Source organism: Podarcis pityusensis (genome assembly GCF_964106645.2).
Source record: "Podarcis pityusensis genome assembly, chromosome: 12".
Classification (NCBI taxonomy): Eukaryota; Metazoa; Chordata; class Lepidosauria; order Squamata; family Lacertidae; genus Podarcis; species Podarcis pityusensis.
Window position 1 is genome coordinate 50,172,815 of NC_138037.1, and position 18,169 is coordinate 50,190,983.

Genomic DNA, 18,169 nt, shown 5'->3' on the forward strand with positions numbered 1-18,169 from the left:
AAGAAGAGGAAACCAGTATCGTTAAAAATAAAGTACCATAAACAGCAAGATCTATCACTAAAAAAAGCAGAAATGCAGCTGTATACATAGTTAAATTTTTCAAGTAATGTTATGTACATTTTATTGCCTGTATATGCACAATGGTAAGCAGAGAACTATAAATACACAATGTAATAGAACAGTAGAAAACAAGAATGTTACACATATGGAAATGAGAAAGGGGAGACTATTTTCCTGATGAAGCTGCTAAAAAAAGCCAGTGACGAATAATGACAATTAAGGTTGTTTTTTTTACATATATTTCTAAAATATTTTCCCAGATAAACAGCTTTCTGCAACAGCAAATGCTTCTTTTATAACCACATCTCTCATCTTTCCCAGTCAGAACAACTTCTGATCAAAGTCAAAGTAATTTATTAAATTATGTAACTCCAAGTATTCAATTTTTCAAGGTAATTAGCAAGTAAAGTATTATTAGCTCTTTTAAAAATGGTATTTGGCTGCATGTTAAAAGAATTGGGTTTTGAATACACAATAGTAAATGAACAAAAATGAAATAAAAAAATATTTCTATAGACAATTTTTCCCCCACAAGACATTATGGGTAGCAGCTCAGTCAAAAGTTTCCACCCTGGAGAGGTAGAGAGAATCTTAGCCTAGCACAGAAAAACCAGAATCGTTGGCACTGCTATCTTCTCTCCTATAAAAACACAATCCTTAAAACTAGATTATGTAACTATGGTCACAAGATCTAGGTTCTAGCCATTGTGAGAAGGGTGCTGATCTCACTCCCATCTCTCAGTTAAGAAACTCGGTAGATGGTGGTTAAATCTGAGAAACAGAAGACTTTTGGGAACATTTTCTTGATTTTCATTCTCTCAGTTATGAAATCCATAAATACAAAGATGCATTATTCACAACAAAGTTTAAAAAAAAGTTACAGAAACAACCTGAAAACATTTCCACATCTCTATCCAGATGGTCTCAATGACACCATTTCAAGGAAACCATGCAATAAATTTGGTGCTGCCTTCCCAAATAATTCAAATTGAAACCCCCAACCAAGGGTTTCAAGATCTATAGTGCTTGTGATTCTTTTCCCCAGCCCTCCCCCTGTAAGTCAACGAACAAACACCTGTTCTTGCAAAAAAAATAAAAATTCGTTGCTGAAAAGCTTTCCGTAGTGCTTGCTGTCCTATATCCCTACGCGAGTTAAAATGGTAGAACAATTAGTTCCAGTAATTAGGTTGAGAGGAAACATTCTAGTGATAAAGATAAATACATACGGAGCATGCTTGTGCAGAGTACTCCACTCTGAAGCATCCTGCTTGAGGAAGGGATGGTGACAAGAATGGTTCATATCCATTAAGTGACTTTGCTTAGCCTGAATTTGGGAAAGCAGGGCGTCACATTCCCCCAGTTCTGCAACACTGTGTTCTGAATAGGATGTCTTCCACAGAGGCGGCACTGACTTGTCCTCCTAGTTTGCACGGAATTTTTATTTATGGGACAAACATACTCAACTGTGAGCCGTGTTTAGATACTGGATCAATCCAGCTTTTCTTTTCTTTTTAATTAATGGGCACTGCTTGCTTTCAGACTCTATTATCTGACTTAAGACATGCCCCATGAGGATGCAACTCCAGTACAGGGACCGAGTTGCAATTCAGACCAGTCCGGCTTTGTTCTTATGCTCAAGAAAGTAAAGAAAAACAAAACACCCATAGCAATTGAATAAAAACAGCCATACAAAGTCATGTTACTTTGTAGCCAAAGAAAAACAAGGAAATTTAGATTTTAGCTTTTAAAGCTTAAAGCATTCCTGTTTAATTAGGTTTATGGTGGTGGTGGTTGTTTTTTAAAAAATAAAAATGTGCAGTAACACTGATGAAAATTAATGGGAAGACACACAGAGGAGTGTGAACAGAAAACATGATGGATTAGATTTAAAAATTTATTTTGCTTCAATCAGGTGATATTAATACTGTTTTTTCTTTTCCCTTGGATATGGAATAACTGCAACAGTCACATGCAGGCTCAGAATAGCCCTCCATTAAGGGGGAAAAAAGGAAAAAGGAAAAAAAAAAAAACCTCCAACAAAAATGAAGAGTTCCAAAAGTTTAGTTTGAGACTTTTCCTTTTACTGATGTGTCTTTTCTTCTGTGAGCAACATCATCACTAGCTTTGTCCAGGAACATCTGCCGCTGAGTCACCTGCTCCAGAGCCTGTTTGTGCACGTTTGATGTAAAGGTTCAACAACTTCATCTGCAGATTTAATTCAGTAAATGTCCTCTTTAGTATTCAAGACATATTTAAATTATAGAAAAGTCCGGGGGGGGGGGGAGAAACCAAGCAATTGTATGCTGTTTATAAGCAAAATAATAGCAAGAAAAAACGCATTTGATAAGGAATGATGGCAGCAATGGGGTGGGGACTTCCTGAGAGTTGTAAAATGGAGCTGTAGTTTAAATAGTGAATGAAGATTTAACTGCTTTGCATCATTAGTATATGGGGGAGGAATCAGACAAGTTTTCACCATAACACAGGTGTATTGTTCACATGTTAACTACAGGAAGTGAGCAGTTGGGATACTTGAATTGATGTTAAGTCTTGGTTCAGATGCAATAGGAAGGAAACCATGGTTTCCTGCTACAAAAACGCACTGTTCTAAGTTTTAGGCTCCCACAATTCCTCTCTTCCATAGGATAAAGTTTTGGGTTTTAAACTACCCACAGTTTCCTGTGCAATCTGAGCATGGGGGAATGGTGGTTTGAGGATAAGCCAGAATCAGAAACCATGATCTGATCCAGGCTTGCTGTCATTAACCATTGTTTGAACAAACCACAGTCCCCCAAGTTCAGACGCCACAGGAAACTCTGGAAGCTTTGGGTCTCCTTTTGCAGCCACCGAAGACCAAACAACAGGAAGGAGGCACATAAGCAGAAGGCCTCTTATGGCTTGCTCTCATTGTTTCTTGTTACATTTGACCGGGGGTTAGACATTTTTTAATTGTTCAGCCTTTCAGCATTGAGATAGCTAGGATCTCTTATTATACAATATTACCATCTTTCTTTAAAATCCATGATTTCACTACACTTAATTGCCCATGTTATAATACAATTTCCTAGTTCCTTTCCCCTAAATGCTAGGTCTATTGTGGGTAACATTTTAGTCCAGAATAGTACACCATATTTTATATGGAATTCATAGCATGGCACAGCACATATTGCTTCGCCCTCTTTGTGGCAAACTGCTGAACTCAGACTAGCTCTTAGATGTCACAGGTTTCGACTTACTTTGCTGCCAGTGAGTTGGCTGAGATGCGGTTTCAGTTCATCACCAATTACTGCATGAATGGCTACAAGACAGAAGACACAAGCCTTCCGAACACTGCTTTCAGAGTTATCATAGCCCTGGAAAGCAAGAAAAGTTAGCATTAAAAAACTTAACATATTAACACAAAGAGAAATCACTGAACACATTTTAAATGGGCTAGAAATCTCATTCCTAAAATTATTTGATGGAATAATATATGGTAGCAAAGAATTCAGATACTGAATAAATATACTCTACCTATTAAATGCACAAGTTTGCTTGAGAACTGAGTCATCTCAGAGGAAAAAACCTATTTGGTTTAAATTATTTGCGACACACATGATTCATTAAGGTTTTCATCTGTTATTAGCTGTTCATTTGTTATATGTTTTCTTACCTGTATTAGACCTGGTACTATCTCTGGCAAGAGCTGAGCAAGTGTTTCTTTAGGTACTCTCTCTATCACCTTAGTTTGCATTTTGATTGCAGCCAGGTTTATAGGATAATCTGCTGTTTGGATAATGGGACAAAGTACTTTGATGCACTGATCTGGGCTAATGGATGTGGCCAGCATTGTAGCAGCCTCTTCAGCAGATCTTACAACCTAAAAGATTAAGCAGAAACTCAAGCAATTAAATCACATTTGTTCAATTTTGAGTACATCCTTAAAACTTGGTGGCAAATATACTGCAAATACTTTTTGTTCAGGATAGCAGCATTTCATTGAAGTGGGCTTTTTTTCCAAAAAGTACTTGGCATCATAACTTTAAAATATGAGTACACTTTGCTAAACAATTAAATCAATTAATTTTGATAAATCAATCAATATTTTAACTCCACATACTGCAGTTATATTGTTGTCTTAAAAAAAGAAGAAGCTAGCTAGAAAAGAAGAGGACAGTACAGATTCACATTATTTCAAATTTTAATTCATGATTTTCAGCTACTGTACAATTGAAACTTGATTGCTGCTGAATATATGCTTGGCAGTGACTTTATAAGGGTTTTTATTTCCATAAGGTGTGTAAAAAGCAAAGCTGAATAAAGGACATACAAGTAAGGAAGTTTTTAGTACCAATATAAACCCACTAGGTGCTTAAGGAATAACAGTTTATTAATATTGCATTATAGTGATACAGATAATCTTGATAGGAAATAGTTTGCAAGTTACAAGACTGCTGCCTGTCTTGCTGAAACTGAGTTTAAAGGATACCCCAGCTCCCATTGAGAACTAGCTCCTCTCCACAAAATCTGTGGTACTGGAGACATTTTTTTTTAATCGAAAACACGAGAGTCTACCTTTCTTAGAGTTCACTGTGACTTAATGTTACAGATTCAGAAGCTTTGTACTCTTATGACAAATACTTTGTCTTCTTCAGTCACATCCTCAAGGACAACACAAGTCAAAATAAGTTATACAAACCTCCTTGTGGGGGTCCTTATGAGCTTCTAGTGTCTTCATGATTGTAAGCTCTGCGTAATTTCTAAATCTTGCTGGTTGGTGTCTTAAAATCTCTCTTAAAACTTTCAATGCCAGTGCTCTAATTGCATGCTGAAAGTTCAAACATACTTTGTTTAGTCTTCTTTGCACAACTTCAAACTGAGTATTTTCAGCAGTGAAAATATTTCCATATTTCCAGAACTGAATCAAGTATTTAATTGGTCCTTTGGGATCTCTGAAAATAAAGGGCTTTTCCACAATAAATTTCTTTCTGCAGTTACACATTTGTTGCCAGGAATCCAGGCAATCTTTCCTGATAGAACTTCTATGGTGAACATCACATTCATCTAAAACTAACACTGAAATGTTTTCTATAAATTGCTACTGGTAAAATTGCTTAGCTAACACATTGCAAGTGCAATACAGGCTACATTTGCAAGATATAACTGCTTAAGTGACCTTAGCTTCTACTGCAGCCTGTGACATATCCTCTCCATGCCAAGCAGGTACTGATGATCAGTTTTGGTATTTTAAGAAAAATACTGAACAACACTACTGCCTGGGACGCACTGCTCAATATCCTACCAGGGCAAAGCTTCAGTAATCCCAACATTCTCAAGGGGAATACGTGTATCAGGTTTGCCCCAAATCCAATTACGTCACAGGAAAGTAAAGCAGACACATAAATGGTTTTGGTTTTCCCTGTGTTAAAACTTTACCTCTTTGTCCCCAAGGGTTTCAAGTAATAAAAGCAGAATTGTTTTGAAGTGCTCATCCCAAACACCGAAAGACTCTTCTTGGGTCAGTTTCATTAGCTCGTAGAGAGCAGCTTTCCGTTCTTCTACTCTCTCATTGTGATTTGACAGTTCCTTCAGCAATTCTGCAACCAGGTCAGAATGGTCCAGGGGATGTTCTGTGACAAAAGGAAAATGAAAAATTATTAAAAAGAACTCGTATTTTTAGCATTTGATGTACATCTCAGATCATACATTTACAGCACACAAGCACCCTAAGAGGCAATCAACACTCATTTGATTTGATTTGATGCATAACCTGGAGATTGGAGGATTTTCTTTCTGCTAAATCCCTCTACTACTTTTGTGCCAGAGAGTGACCCAGAGACCGGGGGACCTCTTCTCAATTTACTTACTAGGAGCCTGGTTCTTTGAAGAAAGACTGCCAGAGATTAGAGTCGGAATCACTTCCTTCCCTAGAGCCAGTTATGGTGCAATAATAACTCAACTCAGCTACAGGTGACACAAAAATTGCCACTAACTGGTGGAAGTGAAGCACAGTTATTCCATCCAGTTATTCTGAGAGATGATTTGATGGTGGCTCTCCCTCAACCATCACATAGCAGCAACCATGCTATCCGGCTGCTTTGGAGAGAAGGAGAGCAGGGCTGGTTCCATCAACTATGCTGAGAGACCGCTGTTCCTCATCTGGCCGTTCCATCAGGCTACCTGAACTGCTCGTACCCCAGCTGAGCATTGCTAGTAACGTTTAAGATCTGGAACCTGTTTCGTTTCCCCCTTCTCCCTCCCATCTCTAAAGAGAGGAATTGCCTACTTTATATGTGGCCCTGGAAGCCCATTCGAATGAGCAGCGTTAAAATACTCTAAACCAGGGTTCCCCAAACTTGGGTTTCCAGCTGTTTTTGGACTACAACTCCCATCATCCTTAGCTAGCAGGGCCAGTGATCAAGGATGACGGGAACTGTAGTTCAAAAAGAGATGGAGACCCAATTTTGGGTTCAGGAAACCCTGCTCTAAACTAACAAGCACACAAATAAATGAATAAAAAGCATAGGCAAAAATGAAGGGGAGTAAGAACAGGGAAAAGAAGTAATATTACATTAAGAAATTAGAAATGAAGGGATGTATGGGCTGTATTCAACTAAATTATTGCACTAGTGGAAGCCAGCACAATGATCCCCGTTTGTGCAAGAAGAACCCCCTCCCCCGCAGTCTCCCCAAATCTGCTCACGAGGGGCAGGAGAACCCCCAGGACAGGGGCAGGGCAGAAGGGTGCGGATATTGTTCCATAGGGCAAGAAGAAATGCTTGTGTTGATGGAACAGTCTTTCTTAGTACTGTGCTGAATGCAACCCTGTGTCAAGTGACTATCACGCCAAGCTTAAAATAAGCCAAATGTAGCTGTGTATGTCTTCTTTTCAAAGTTGAAGTTTAGACAATACACACAACAGTTCTAACTAGAAATATTTTGCCAGTAAAACACCACTGACACAGGTGTTTCCTTTATCCCAAAAAGGCTAAGGTAAAATGTTTAGCTGCTGAAATAAATCTATTTGGAAACAGCACAGCTGTTTTAAAAAATTAAATCTAATCTCATCTTGCATATAAAGACAACATCTAGTTGCTTTCAAGCTAACGTTTTGGATATCAAGGTTTCACTCAACCTCAAGAAGCCTGCTAGAAGTATTTTTTCCCAAGGTTGCTGTTTTTGCATGTTACTTGGATGAAATAACAATTCTTTGTTTTTACCCACACAGTTCCTTCCATATACCGTTTCCCCAATGCTGTTAGCAAAACACTAGATTTACCATCAGGAAACTGTTCTGCATCATCATCAAACATGGCCTCTTTTAAAGCTGATTTGTTAAATGAACCAACACTATCTGAGTAATTGTATGGGTTATAATCACGTGATCGTGGGGAAGAATGAGACGGCATTGTGTTAAGCAATGAGGTTTTGTTGTCAAGAGCTGTTCGGCCTGTATCAGTGGCACCACCTCCTGCTCGCAGATCCACTATTCCAGACCCACTGCAAATCTAAGAAAGATAGAAAGAGACAAACAGAGATACAAAAGCACATTAACACAATCGGCAGATTAAGACATCTGTTTTAGTAGTACATAAATATCAGGCAAACATTCTTGAGTATTTTACTAGCAATCTTGAAAATTCAGCTATTTTTTATGTGGCTTTTAAAATATCACCACTTAGCATACAATTTGGCATCCAGAAATTAAGCATTTATACCCACAGTAAAGCTTCTAAACCAAACTGATCTGTAGAACTTCTGGTTGACCATTTTTACAAAGTTACCGTTTTTAAATAGAAAAGGGCACATTATAAAAACAGAATTTTATAGATTTCTTTCAAATATTAAGTTTACAGCTAGGTTCACACTATTTTCATAAAGCCAACATATATTCTTTTTTTTTACACAAATGAGTAATATATGCTTTCTTTTATTGGAAAATATAAGTGTAAACCTAACATGCTTTGGTTTTAACAAAGATTAGTTTAGTTTCAAAGTGAAGGCATAGGAGAAGACCCTCAGTTTACAAATCTCCTTTTATAATTGCACCACACTGCTGCTTTAAAGTAGTCTCATATTCTTTGGTTAATGCCTGAATCAAGGAGCTTCCTATCCATGGTTGTCCCCTCCCCCCCCCCCCCCGATATGTGTTCTGATAAGCAGCCACATATATGGCAGAATGGCCCCACAGTTACTTTTTTTATTTCACCCCCTAACTGAAATACTCACTGAATCGCCATCCTCTTTTTTGGGATCCCGTTTCATGGGCTCATTCATATCTTCTTGACTGCGGAAGCTAAAGTTCTGAATTGCTTCAGTCACCCCACGAAGAGAACTATAAATGTCTTCTGAATTCATATTTTCTGTGTCATAATCAAATGCACTGTAGAATGAAAAAGACAGTTTTCCCCCCTTTTAACTTGAATGACAGAGTCCTCTAACTGGTATTCCTCTGCATGAATTCTCAAGTGAGAACTATAGGAAGACAACAAGTTGCCTAGTGCCAGAGCAGACAGTTCATACATTTTGTCCAACTGATTGGCAGCAAATCTCCAGCGCCCCAGATCCTTTGATTGGACATGAGACTTTAAACAGTTAAAGTACCTGTCCTACCACTGAGCCATGGCCCATCCCCAAAGAGCAGCAAAGTGTCAGGAGCGAGCCAGCAAGAAATCACATGGAAGTTAGAAGAAACAAGGTCTGCTCAGGAGTGCCAGGCCTAATAAGCACAGCAACTCTTCTCGGTAGCTCCTCTCCCGGGTCTTTCCCAAGCAATCTGAGACTGTGCTGGCGTGCCTACCTTTGCTCCTCCCACTTCATACCTCTCCTGGTCCCGGGAGACCAGGGGAGAGGGGAGCTGGTCACAGCAGGAGGGGGAGTCATCCTGGCTTCTTCACCAGCCTGACTCACCTCTGCTTCTTAGCCAACCTTCTCTCCTGCTTCTGCTCTTGCACTTCTCTCTGCCACAGACTCTTCCTGCTAACTAAACCCTGTTACCTCTTCAGTTTCTAACACCTCCTCCCCGGCTTATCCCTCTGACAACTTATCATTATCCCACTACCACTCCCCGGGCTCTGAGCCTTCTTCCCTTGGGTTCTCCCCAGCTGGTGCCTCCTACCAGTCCTCTGTGTCCAGCCAGTTCATGACACAAAGCATTTGAGATGTGAGAGCATGCAGTGTTAAGTAAGGAGGAGAGGATTCTGTCACACATTGTGGGGATTACAAAGGATAAGGAGAGGCGGACTATTAGGATATTGAATGTTCCTGCCCCCCTCATTAAATTCAACATATTATTACACTTAAAGGCTTTTAATCAATTTTGTATTTGTTGAAAAACTCATTTTGTGAACAGTAAATTAGTGGAAGAAGATATAATTTTGTCTCTTACCTTGGTGACAAAGTATTTTGGGATGTATTGGTTGGGGAAGTGATGGGGCTAGACCAACTAGCTGGTGAGCGAGGAACAGGCCTTGTTAAAGGGCTTCCCATGGACCCCTTTAATGGAACAAAATATTTTCCATTAAGACAATTCTATGGTTCAGCCTTTAATTTAGAAAAGTAGATTTAACAATACTTTGTTTATATTAGCAAGCTTGAGAAAAATCCAGCTGGCAAGTTTAACCAGTAAGGCAATTTCAACACCCACCCCTATGCTATCAAATGATGCTTTTGACCATTGACAACCACGTCTTTAATCTTCATTAGAATCATTATACTTTTAAGTATTTTAATGGGGAATAACGTAAAAACCTGAAAATACCTGGCCACCATTTCCTGTATTCCGGAGGTGATTGTGAAGCAGCTTTGTGGCACCATCCTGAAAGGTTTTTGGTAAAGCACCCAACAACATTGTAAACTCCGGGGTATTGAGCTCAAAGAGAGAAATCAATACTGACTGTGCAGCCTAGGGGGAAAAGAGCATATCATATTAAAATAAACAGGCCAGCCTTAAGGCAAATAGGTTTCAAGTGTCAAGAACTACTCATTTCCCCAGCTCAATAAATCTTTCATTTATATACAAAACCAGGTCCTTCTCAAATGGGGCAAGGGAATCAGAGGAACAGAGCTGTGTACTGGCTTCATAATAATTCAAGTCCATGGGAGAGTATATCCATTTGGGGACACAGTCAGGGAATGACAAGTCTATATTTTATTCATCCATTCAATTGTTGAGCTGCCCTTTTTATCACTAAGAACCCAGGATCCTTTACAGTGTCTAATGAAGAGTAAAAATTTCAACCATAAACGTATTGAAATACATAACCCTGGATCCAGTTACCAATGTTCTATTTCAAGACAGTAAATCCAGGTTCTGTCTGCCTAACAAGTCACTTCCAGCCCCTGGGATGTGACCGGTGTGTGCACAATATGGGTTAAGCTTTATGACTGGCTTTCATCACCACCAGTATGGAATATCTCCCTTTGACGCATGTGCAATCTCTGGAGGCTCCCAGCTAAGTGACCAATCCTTACATGCAGTCCTAACTGGAACAACCTATGCAAGGTGCCTATGCTCAGTGCTAAGGCAACTGAACCGGGGAGGTGAAAGGAACTGACACTATTGCTGTGGTCTTTCCTGTTGCACAGATATGCACCTAGTGAGGGACACAGTTAAAAGGGGATGCATGTGCGTCCTTTGAAGTTTGCTTTGGTGTGCTGGGTGCTACTGTGACTGGCCTGCTTTCCTGTCCTCAGGTGATCTATATTATACCCAAAGTCTGGGCTATGCCCTGCTATCCAGTTGATTCTAAAAGTCACATCAGTAATGGAAATGATTATGTGGCAAGGACTTGCACCTCTTTCTACTTGCAAGTAAGACTTATTCATGCGCTTGCATACAAATGTATTAATTTTTGTGTATGAAAAGTATATATACTTTAACATGCAAAGTGCAGCATGGCTGTGTCCCCTGACAAGTTGTTAGGTAAGGAAGACATCAGCAAATATATATCTGAACAAAATCTTTGAAGCATACGTTTTTTATAGAACATTTCTGAGTGCAATAAAATCGTATGCTTCTGTTTATATAATAACCAGCTCTTCTCCTTTACAAAAACATGGGAGTTAATGACTTTTATAATAGTAAGTAAGATATGTAGCAAAAACTATTACAAACCCTTGATATTGTGGTATGAATTAAGTCCTTAAAAACCCTCTTTACACATTTAACATACAGATGGCATACCTTCCTAACATCTGAACTTTTAGGTTCTGTTGTCCAAGTAATAATTCGAGATACTGCCAGACGAGTTTCACTTGAATTTATAAAATCTCCCGGGTCCATCTGCTGTGCAAGTGTCTCTATATATTTGAGAATTGCAACCTTTACCTATGCAAAAAAAGGAGAATCAAATAGATGTACAGAAAAGTGCAACCGTCAGTGAGGAGGTTAGAATGGAAGAGAATTTATTTTACTTGGGAGCAACCCAGCAGTTGTATCCTGACAGGATAAAAAGAAATGAATTTTCTTTGCATTTTATGTCAACAGAAGCTGTAAGAAATAATCTGCTTAGAAAAAGGCATAAGATCAGTGTGTTGAATCCAGAGAACCGTGAACTGAGAGAAAATAGTACTGTCCTGCAAACTTTTACACAAGAGCTTGTGCAAGAGTTCACAGAGTACTGTGATAGTTCAGCTCTATAGTTCTATCAAACAGTTGAGCAAATTGAATAGATTTGCGTTTAGTTTCAGGTTTTTCACCTACATTTTTGTGAGTAGAAGACACCTTCGAATTTTTCAGTATAAAAATACAGTGAAGATTATACTAGTCAAAGGTCTATGCAAATAGTTCTGCACACTTGAAGGTGATGTCAAGAAGTATGCTGAACAGCAACTTTGTGATAGTTCAAGGGAAAACCACTTTTGAAGCAAAGCTTCTAATCCACACAGCAAATGTGGGGTTCACTTGAGGGGGAACTGACTCTCAAGGCTTCAGGAACACCAAGAAGAGGCCTGTCAGCACTGTAGTCCCATTTCTTGTCAGATTCCCATGGTCACGATGATTTGTGGCCAAATAAAAAAAGGGAAGCAAAACCCTGTTGATTCTCTGTGTTTTTTAATTCCACTGACAATTGTATCTTTCTGGACAGGTGGTCTGAGTGGGATATCGGACATTACATGCTCCCATGTACAAGATGCCCCCTATTTTCGGGGACTCCAAGTTAGGAAAATGGGGGGAGATTACCTAGAGTTGTTAAGCTTTTTGAGGATTGCCCAGAGTTGTTGAGCTTTTTTTTGGGGGGGGGGATCAATTAAAATTGCTCACCCACTCACCCACCAATCGTGTGCCCACTCGCCACCAACAGCCTCCAATCGCCCGCCCAATTGCAGCAGCGGCAGCCATTGCCACACCCAACACTCACTCGCCCAATCACCGCTGACAATCTCCAGATCACGGCTGCAACCGATCAACCGTCCTCCCAATAAACTATCCATGTATAAGACGACCCCAAATTTATAACTTATTTTTTAAAGAAAAAAACCTCATCTAATACACGGGAAAATATGGTACAGTCCGTCCCCCATGTTGTTTAACATCTATAAAACACTGGGTGAGGTCATGCAGTGGCTGAAGTATTGCCAATATGCTGATGACACCAAGCTTTCAGTCCCTTTTGCATCAAATCCAGAAGAGGTACTGAGTATTCAGAACTGGTGCTTCAATGAAGGCAAACAAACAGACTCAGTTCAGGCTCCACCTCTCACTGGAGCCAAGTGGGACTGCCTGGTGCCCATGAGGGGAAGCCTGGCTGGCTGGCATGGAGTTGTTCTCTCCTCTCTCTCTAGGAGAAAGAGGTGCTGGCCAAGCCCGAAAGGCCTAGCCCCAGCTTGCCTCCTCACAGGGCTCCTGTCATGGGGCGCCTGGTTGTGCCCTCTCAAAATCCGGTGGCGTCCTGGTGTCAGAGGGCTCTGTTCTCTCTGCGGTTCTCTGCGGCCTGTTCCTGGCGTGTGAGTCCCATCCAGGAACATGTCAGCACCACAGGCACCCAAACCCCACAGTATACCACTGTTTAATGGTATTTAACCTATTCAGGAGGAGGATCAGATTTGCATTTTATGGGTACTCATAGGTCCAGTGGTGACACAGCTGGCTTCTCAGATGAGAAATCGACTGAGCCCTCATATGAAGAAAGCCTCACTAAAATTATCCATACTCTAAAGAGCTCCCTGTTGTGTCTATGCTGACAGGGGCTGATGACAGCTGTAGTCCAAAGTATCAGGAGGCTACCAGGTTTGTGAAGGTTGCTGTAACGTGTTGTATGTGAGGCCACCTTTGAAAACCATCTGGAAATTTCAGTTTCTAGTCGAGACTGTTAACTGAGATGGGCCTTTTTAATCATATTGTGCTGGTGTTTTGCCATGTGTCCTGGATTCCAGTTGATGCTTTGGCCCAATTCAATGTGCTCATTTTAATCTCTAAAGCTTTAAATGGCTTGCGCCAGGCTACTTGAATGATAACCTACTCCTATATATACCTACTTGGACCTTTAGGTAATCTTCAGAGGCCCTTTTCAATGTGCCCCCCCTGAACAAATCACAGCAAGTAACCACCAGGGAGAGGGCCTTCTAGGTGGCAGCAAAATCTGGCATGCCAGAATTATAAGATACAAGTAACGGACTGGTAGCATCACTTCTTGAAGGCAGACCACAACTTGTACGTGCTGGTTTTTCACCTGACTAGAGTGATGTCCAACATTGATGGACTCTTAACTTTGCCTGCTTCCATTAGAAGTCTGTCCTCCGATGTAAACATACAAACAATGAATTAACTTGTGGAATCAGCCATGACAGCTACTAGGCAAGATACATTTACAAAGTGGTAGACAAATTCAGAGAGAACGTGCCCATCAGTGGTTAAGTAGAAAACTTTATGTTTGCAGGCAATATATCACTGAATACCATAGGCTTGACGCAAACCATGTATGAGAGCTGTAGCCTACGAACCTCTACAGAGGCATCTATTGAAAACAGAATGTTGGACTAGATGAATTTATGGTTTGTTCCAGAAGGGCTGCTTTTTAATATTCTTCTTTTAAAGGACATTTAAGAACCCATACTTTTCTCTCATTTATGTGTTTGTATGTATGTGTAAATATCCATCCCCATTCTCCCTTTCCATATTACTAGTCATCTAAAAAAACAGGTTGCACCAGCACAAGTGACCCACATTAATGTCAGCAACGGAAGTGTTAGAGAAGGATGCTAATCCTTCTATTTTCAACATCAAGTGACCCCCTTTACAATAAATATCAGAGGTTGACAAAGGCATCAGCACCATTTGTAGTTCACAAAAGAAAATTGTGAACGGTCTAACATCAGGTTCATATCTGCTAAACAGAGCAAGGAGGGATGACCTTATTTCTACCTTCCTCTTGTTGCTCCCTAACCCAGCAATCCATGGTATTGTGTACTGAAGTGTATTATGGAAGACCTGGGGCTTTTCACTACTGCATTCCTTAATTCAGGAATCGAATATAAGTTCAGATTCAGTACTTTCCCACTCACACCCAAGTTTGGCAGCTATTGAAGCAGTACTATCCTCTCTCCATCAACAGAAATCCTGCCAAGTAAATTTTTCTAGCTCTGGTGTTTCCTATGTTCAGAAATAGGTTTTCATAAACACACACATAATGCCCCCCTGCCTATAGTAATTCCAGACACCTTCTCAAAATCCTATAGGTACCATTTGCGATTAAAAGGGACAAGGATCGGTATCAATGAGCAACTAGAGAAATTCACATTCTCAGCAAAGCAATCCTACCTTTAAATCTAGAAAACTATTGCAAAATCAAGGTCAAAAGATTCCCACTAACCGATATAATTAAACTCAAACTCTCTTTATCACATACAATAAAATTCTGCTGCACTTTAGACAAACGGAGAATTGTAGCTGTGTGACTTCAGCACCGTGTTCAAGAATAAAGAAGTGCCGTCTTGTGAAAAGCTCTTAACAGACCGTGTACATTTACTGCGTGCAAGATAGAGGAAAAAATACTGGTTGTATATATGCTTGTTATTTTCCCAAATTGCCTCAGTTTAAATTCTTAGTATTTGTTGCATTTATACCAAAGCTACAGTTTTGACGACTACACATTTGCAGGAAAGTAGTCTGTCTTTTATATATTCCAATGCATTACTTCTTTCCAGCTAATGTTCGCAATAAGAACTTGTTTAAAAATAAAGGTCAGTTTCTCTAATTTTGACTATGCAAAATATAGCAGGACTTCAAGAAGCTTAGGAATAAATTCAGTTGTGAGAGCCACTAAATCTGTAAAATGAGGATTGGGAAATCACAAACATAAAATTAGAACAGACTTGATAGAGTGAGTTTGCATAACCAGCTTGGTGTTAGGGCAGCCATACTTCGTTTTGTTGTTCTTGTTGTGTTTTCTTGTAAAGTTTACTGTCAAACGTTTTAAAGAAAGCATAACGCTTGATCTCAAATTGGAAAGCATGCTCAGAATTCCTTGCAAATGTTAGTAGCTGCATATGGATGCATACAAGTAAACGTTTTTAAAATGTAAATTTACACATAGGAGGTTAAAAAGACAATAATGCAGACAAAAACCTTGGAGCTCCAAAAAGAGCGAAGCTGGTCTTGCAGTGCTGGCTTGACTGTCTGAAATTTTATAAAAACAAAACCCACTATTTGAAAACCAGCAACACAGAATGCAACAAATATGCAAATATTAATAAATGAAATTTGAACTGAACTCATTTGTTTTTGAAAACTTTGCACGTTCTTACCTTCAAGCTGGGTGTCTGAGTCTGATCAACAGTAAATCTCATTAAAATATTGAACTGGAGCTCATTGGGGAAAGATTCCCTGCAAAAATGAATTAATCCAGCGTTAAGGGTTAAAGAACAGTTTGTTAAAGGGACTGTGGAAAGACAGAAGGAAAGAGGAGAGAACAGAAAATACTGCAGGTAGTTTTGCCCAAAATATATTTGGTGCCCATGCAGGAAGACTGAGCTGTTCCTGGTTGAAAAAAAAAAAGGAACAGATTTATTGGTGGTTGGCTGTTCATGTGAGCAGCTTGTTTACTTGTACTGTAGTTCTTAAATTTTGCATCTCATCCAAGCCTCCATTGGGAAGCTTCTCAAGCTATACTAGAGTTTTGGTAGGTACCCTACACCAACCTCTATGTGCACTTATCAAGGAATATGGCTCCTACTTTCCCAATCAGTTCGTACAGGGCTTTTTTTCTAGAAAAAGGGGTGGAGGAACTAGCTGAGCTGAGCGCCTATCCAAAGTTGCTGAGCTTTTTAGGGGAACCACAATCACTACAATCGCCGCGGCAACCTGATCATCATGTTGCACAGCCCCAGCTGAAAAAGGTGCCAGAACTCAGTTCCCAAGAGTTCCAGCAGAAAAAAAAGCCCTGAGTTCATATTTAACTACCACATTGCTCTTGGCTTGAATACCTTCCTTGAATCACTTCACGGGATGTTTTCATTTTTGCTTTTTAACTTATTGTCTCTCTATATATTCCAGTAACAGCCTTCTTTCCTGGTTTGTGTATTATTTATTTTGGTTGCCCCTATGGCTCAGCTGCTGCTGCTGCTGCTGCTGTTGTTGTTAGAATTTATATACCACCCTATAGTCTCAGGGCAGTTCACAGAATAAAATCAAGATATAAAACCACAAAATACCTAATAAAAATAAAAACAGCAACCCAATACCACCCACAAAACACATTTTAAAAGAGCATAGGATGTAAATTGGATCAACAAAAAGGCCTGGTTAAAAAGGAATGCTTTTGCCTGGCGCCCAAAGGTGTATAATGAAGGTGCCAGGCAAACTTCCCTGGGGAGAGCATTCCACAGATGGGGAGCCACTGCAGAGAAGGCCTGTTCTCGTGCTGCCACCCTCCGAACCTCTTGAGGAGGCACATGAAGAAGGGCCTCAGAAGATGATCTCAGGGTCCGGGTAGGTTCATATGGAAAGAGGCGGTGCTTGAGGTACTGCGGTAGTGTTGATTTTTTTTTTGCTAGCATCATTGTGGCACCAAACTCCCTCATACTGATGGCCAGGTATTGGAAGAGTTCCACCATACGGTCAGTTGCTGGCACTGCCAGGGGTGTCATCCAGCAACTGAGAAGGAACAGAGTCCTACTTATGAGTTCTTCTGAGACAGGGTTCTTCAGGTTGGTGACATGAAACGCTCAGACTCTTAAGGAAGAAGGATGAAGTGTTTGGGCATCCCTGCTCTTTTAAGATATCATCAGGTACAATCTTCTATGCATGCTTAGTTCAACTATATGTGCTACTATTCTTCCAGAATCATGTAGTGAATATGGGAACATACTGACATCTCATTAAATTCTAATCTTTTTTACTTATGGTGCTAAACATTCATTTGATTTGTATCTGGGAAGATAAGCATTCTTAAGAATGCAAAAGGTACTACTGATACAAAGATGCAGAATATTAACCCCCCCCCCCGGAAATATTTCCACAAAGTCAAGAATTCATTACCTTGTCACATCAAGTGCCTTTTGAACTTTTGCTTGCACAGACCCCAACAAGTCAGCACCCATTTTTTTCAACAGCTGTGTCAGCAACACAAATAGCCAGTCCTGCAGATCTTCTTTATGGACTTGAATGAAGTCAACTAAAGTTTCCAAAAACATGCTGAACACCTGGAGGGGGCAGAAAAAAGGACAAAAGGAAAGAAGAAAAGAGTAGGGAAGAAAAGGAGTTGACGCTTGCCTGTGTTGAACTCACAAAAGAATGTAGTAACACACACAGAAGCAGAAAGAGGCAATGATTCACAGCCAAGCGGGAAAACATTCTGTCTGCCTTTCATCAGAATCTGTGATTCAAGAGTATTTAAGCAATTCAGAAAATTAGTACTTCATGCAGTAACACTGGGAAAAGAAATGCTGTGATGACTGGCGCAACTTTGCCCGCCCCCAGCTACTGCTTTGGTGTTGTCTGTTGTATTGAGTTTTGTGGAAATGGTTTAAACCAGTGTGTCTCAAACGTTAAAAAATTGTAACTCTTCCTACGTGTTCTGACTCAACCCATTCACTCCAATTTTGAAGCCTCTTTGGGTCAATCTGCCGAGCAGCCTGATGAGTTATCTCCTTCCCACCCACATGGGTGCTATACTCAACTCAACCTCAC

At 40.0% G+C, this 18,169-nt stretch overlaps 1 protein-coding gene across 31 annotated transcripts in view; it reads right to left on the reverse strand.

Moving 5' to 3' along the window:
• Positions 1-1,940: 1,940 nt before the first annotated feature.
• The window catches only part of CLASP2 (cytoplasmic linker associated protein 2), a 118,209-nt gene continuing 101,980 nt past the window's right edge, over positions 1,941-18,169 (reverse strand). For 17 of the 31 annotated variants that reach the window (XM_080975703.1, XM_080975714.1, XM_080975733.1 and 14 more), the window contains 13 exons: positions 17,519-17,682; positions 15,787-15,865; positions 15,608-15,658; positions 11,225-11,368; positions 9,800-9,943; positions 9,428-9,534; positions 8,269-8,422; positions 7,319-7,547; positions 5,476-5,669; positions 4,739-4,867; positions 3,713-3,919; positions 3,297-3,413; positions 1,941-2,265 (listed from right to left, as the gene is read on the reverse strand). In XM_080975703.1, the coding sequence (XP_080831829.1) occupies positions 2,179-2,265; positions 3,297-3,413; positions 3,713-3,919; positions 4,739-4,867; positions 5,476-5,669; positions 7,319-7,547; positions 8,269-8,422; positions 9,428-9,534; positions 9,800-9,943; positions 11,225-11,368; positions 15,608-15,658; positions 15,787-15,865; positions 17,519-17,682 (1,806 nt within the window). In that variant the 3' untranslated portion in view covers positions 1,941-2,178. The remainder of the gene's footprint in view (positions 2,266-3,296; positions 3,414-3,712; positions 3,920-4,738; positions 4,868-5,475; positions 5,670-7,318; positions 7,548-8,268; positions 8,423-9,427; positions 9,535-9,799; positions 9,944-11,224; positions 11,369-15,607; positions 15,659-15,786; positions 15,866-17,518; positions 17,683-18,169) is intronic. The other 14 variants (XM_080975732.1, XM_080975711.1, XM_080975705.1 and 11 more) reach the window with 2 other exon arrangements.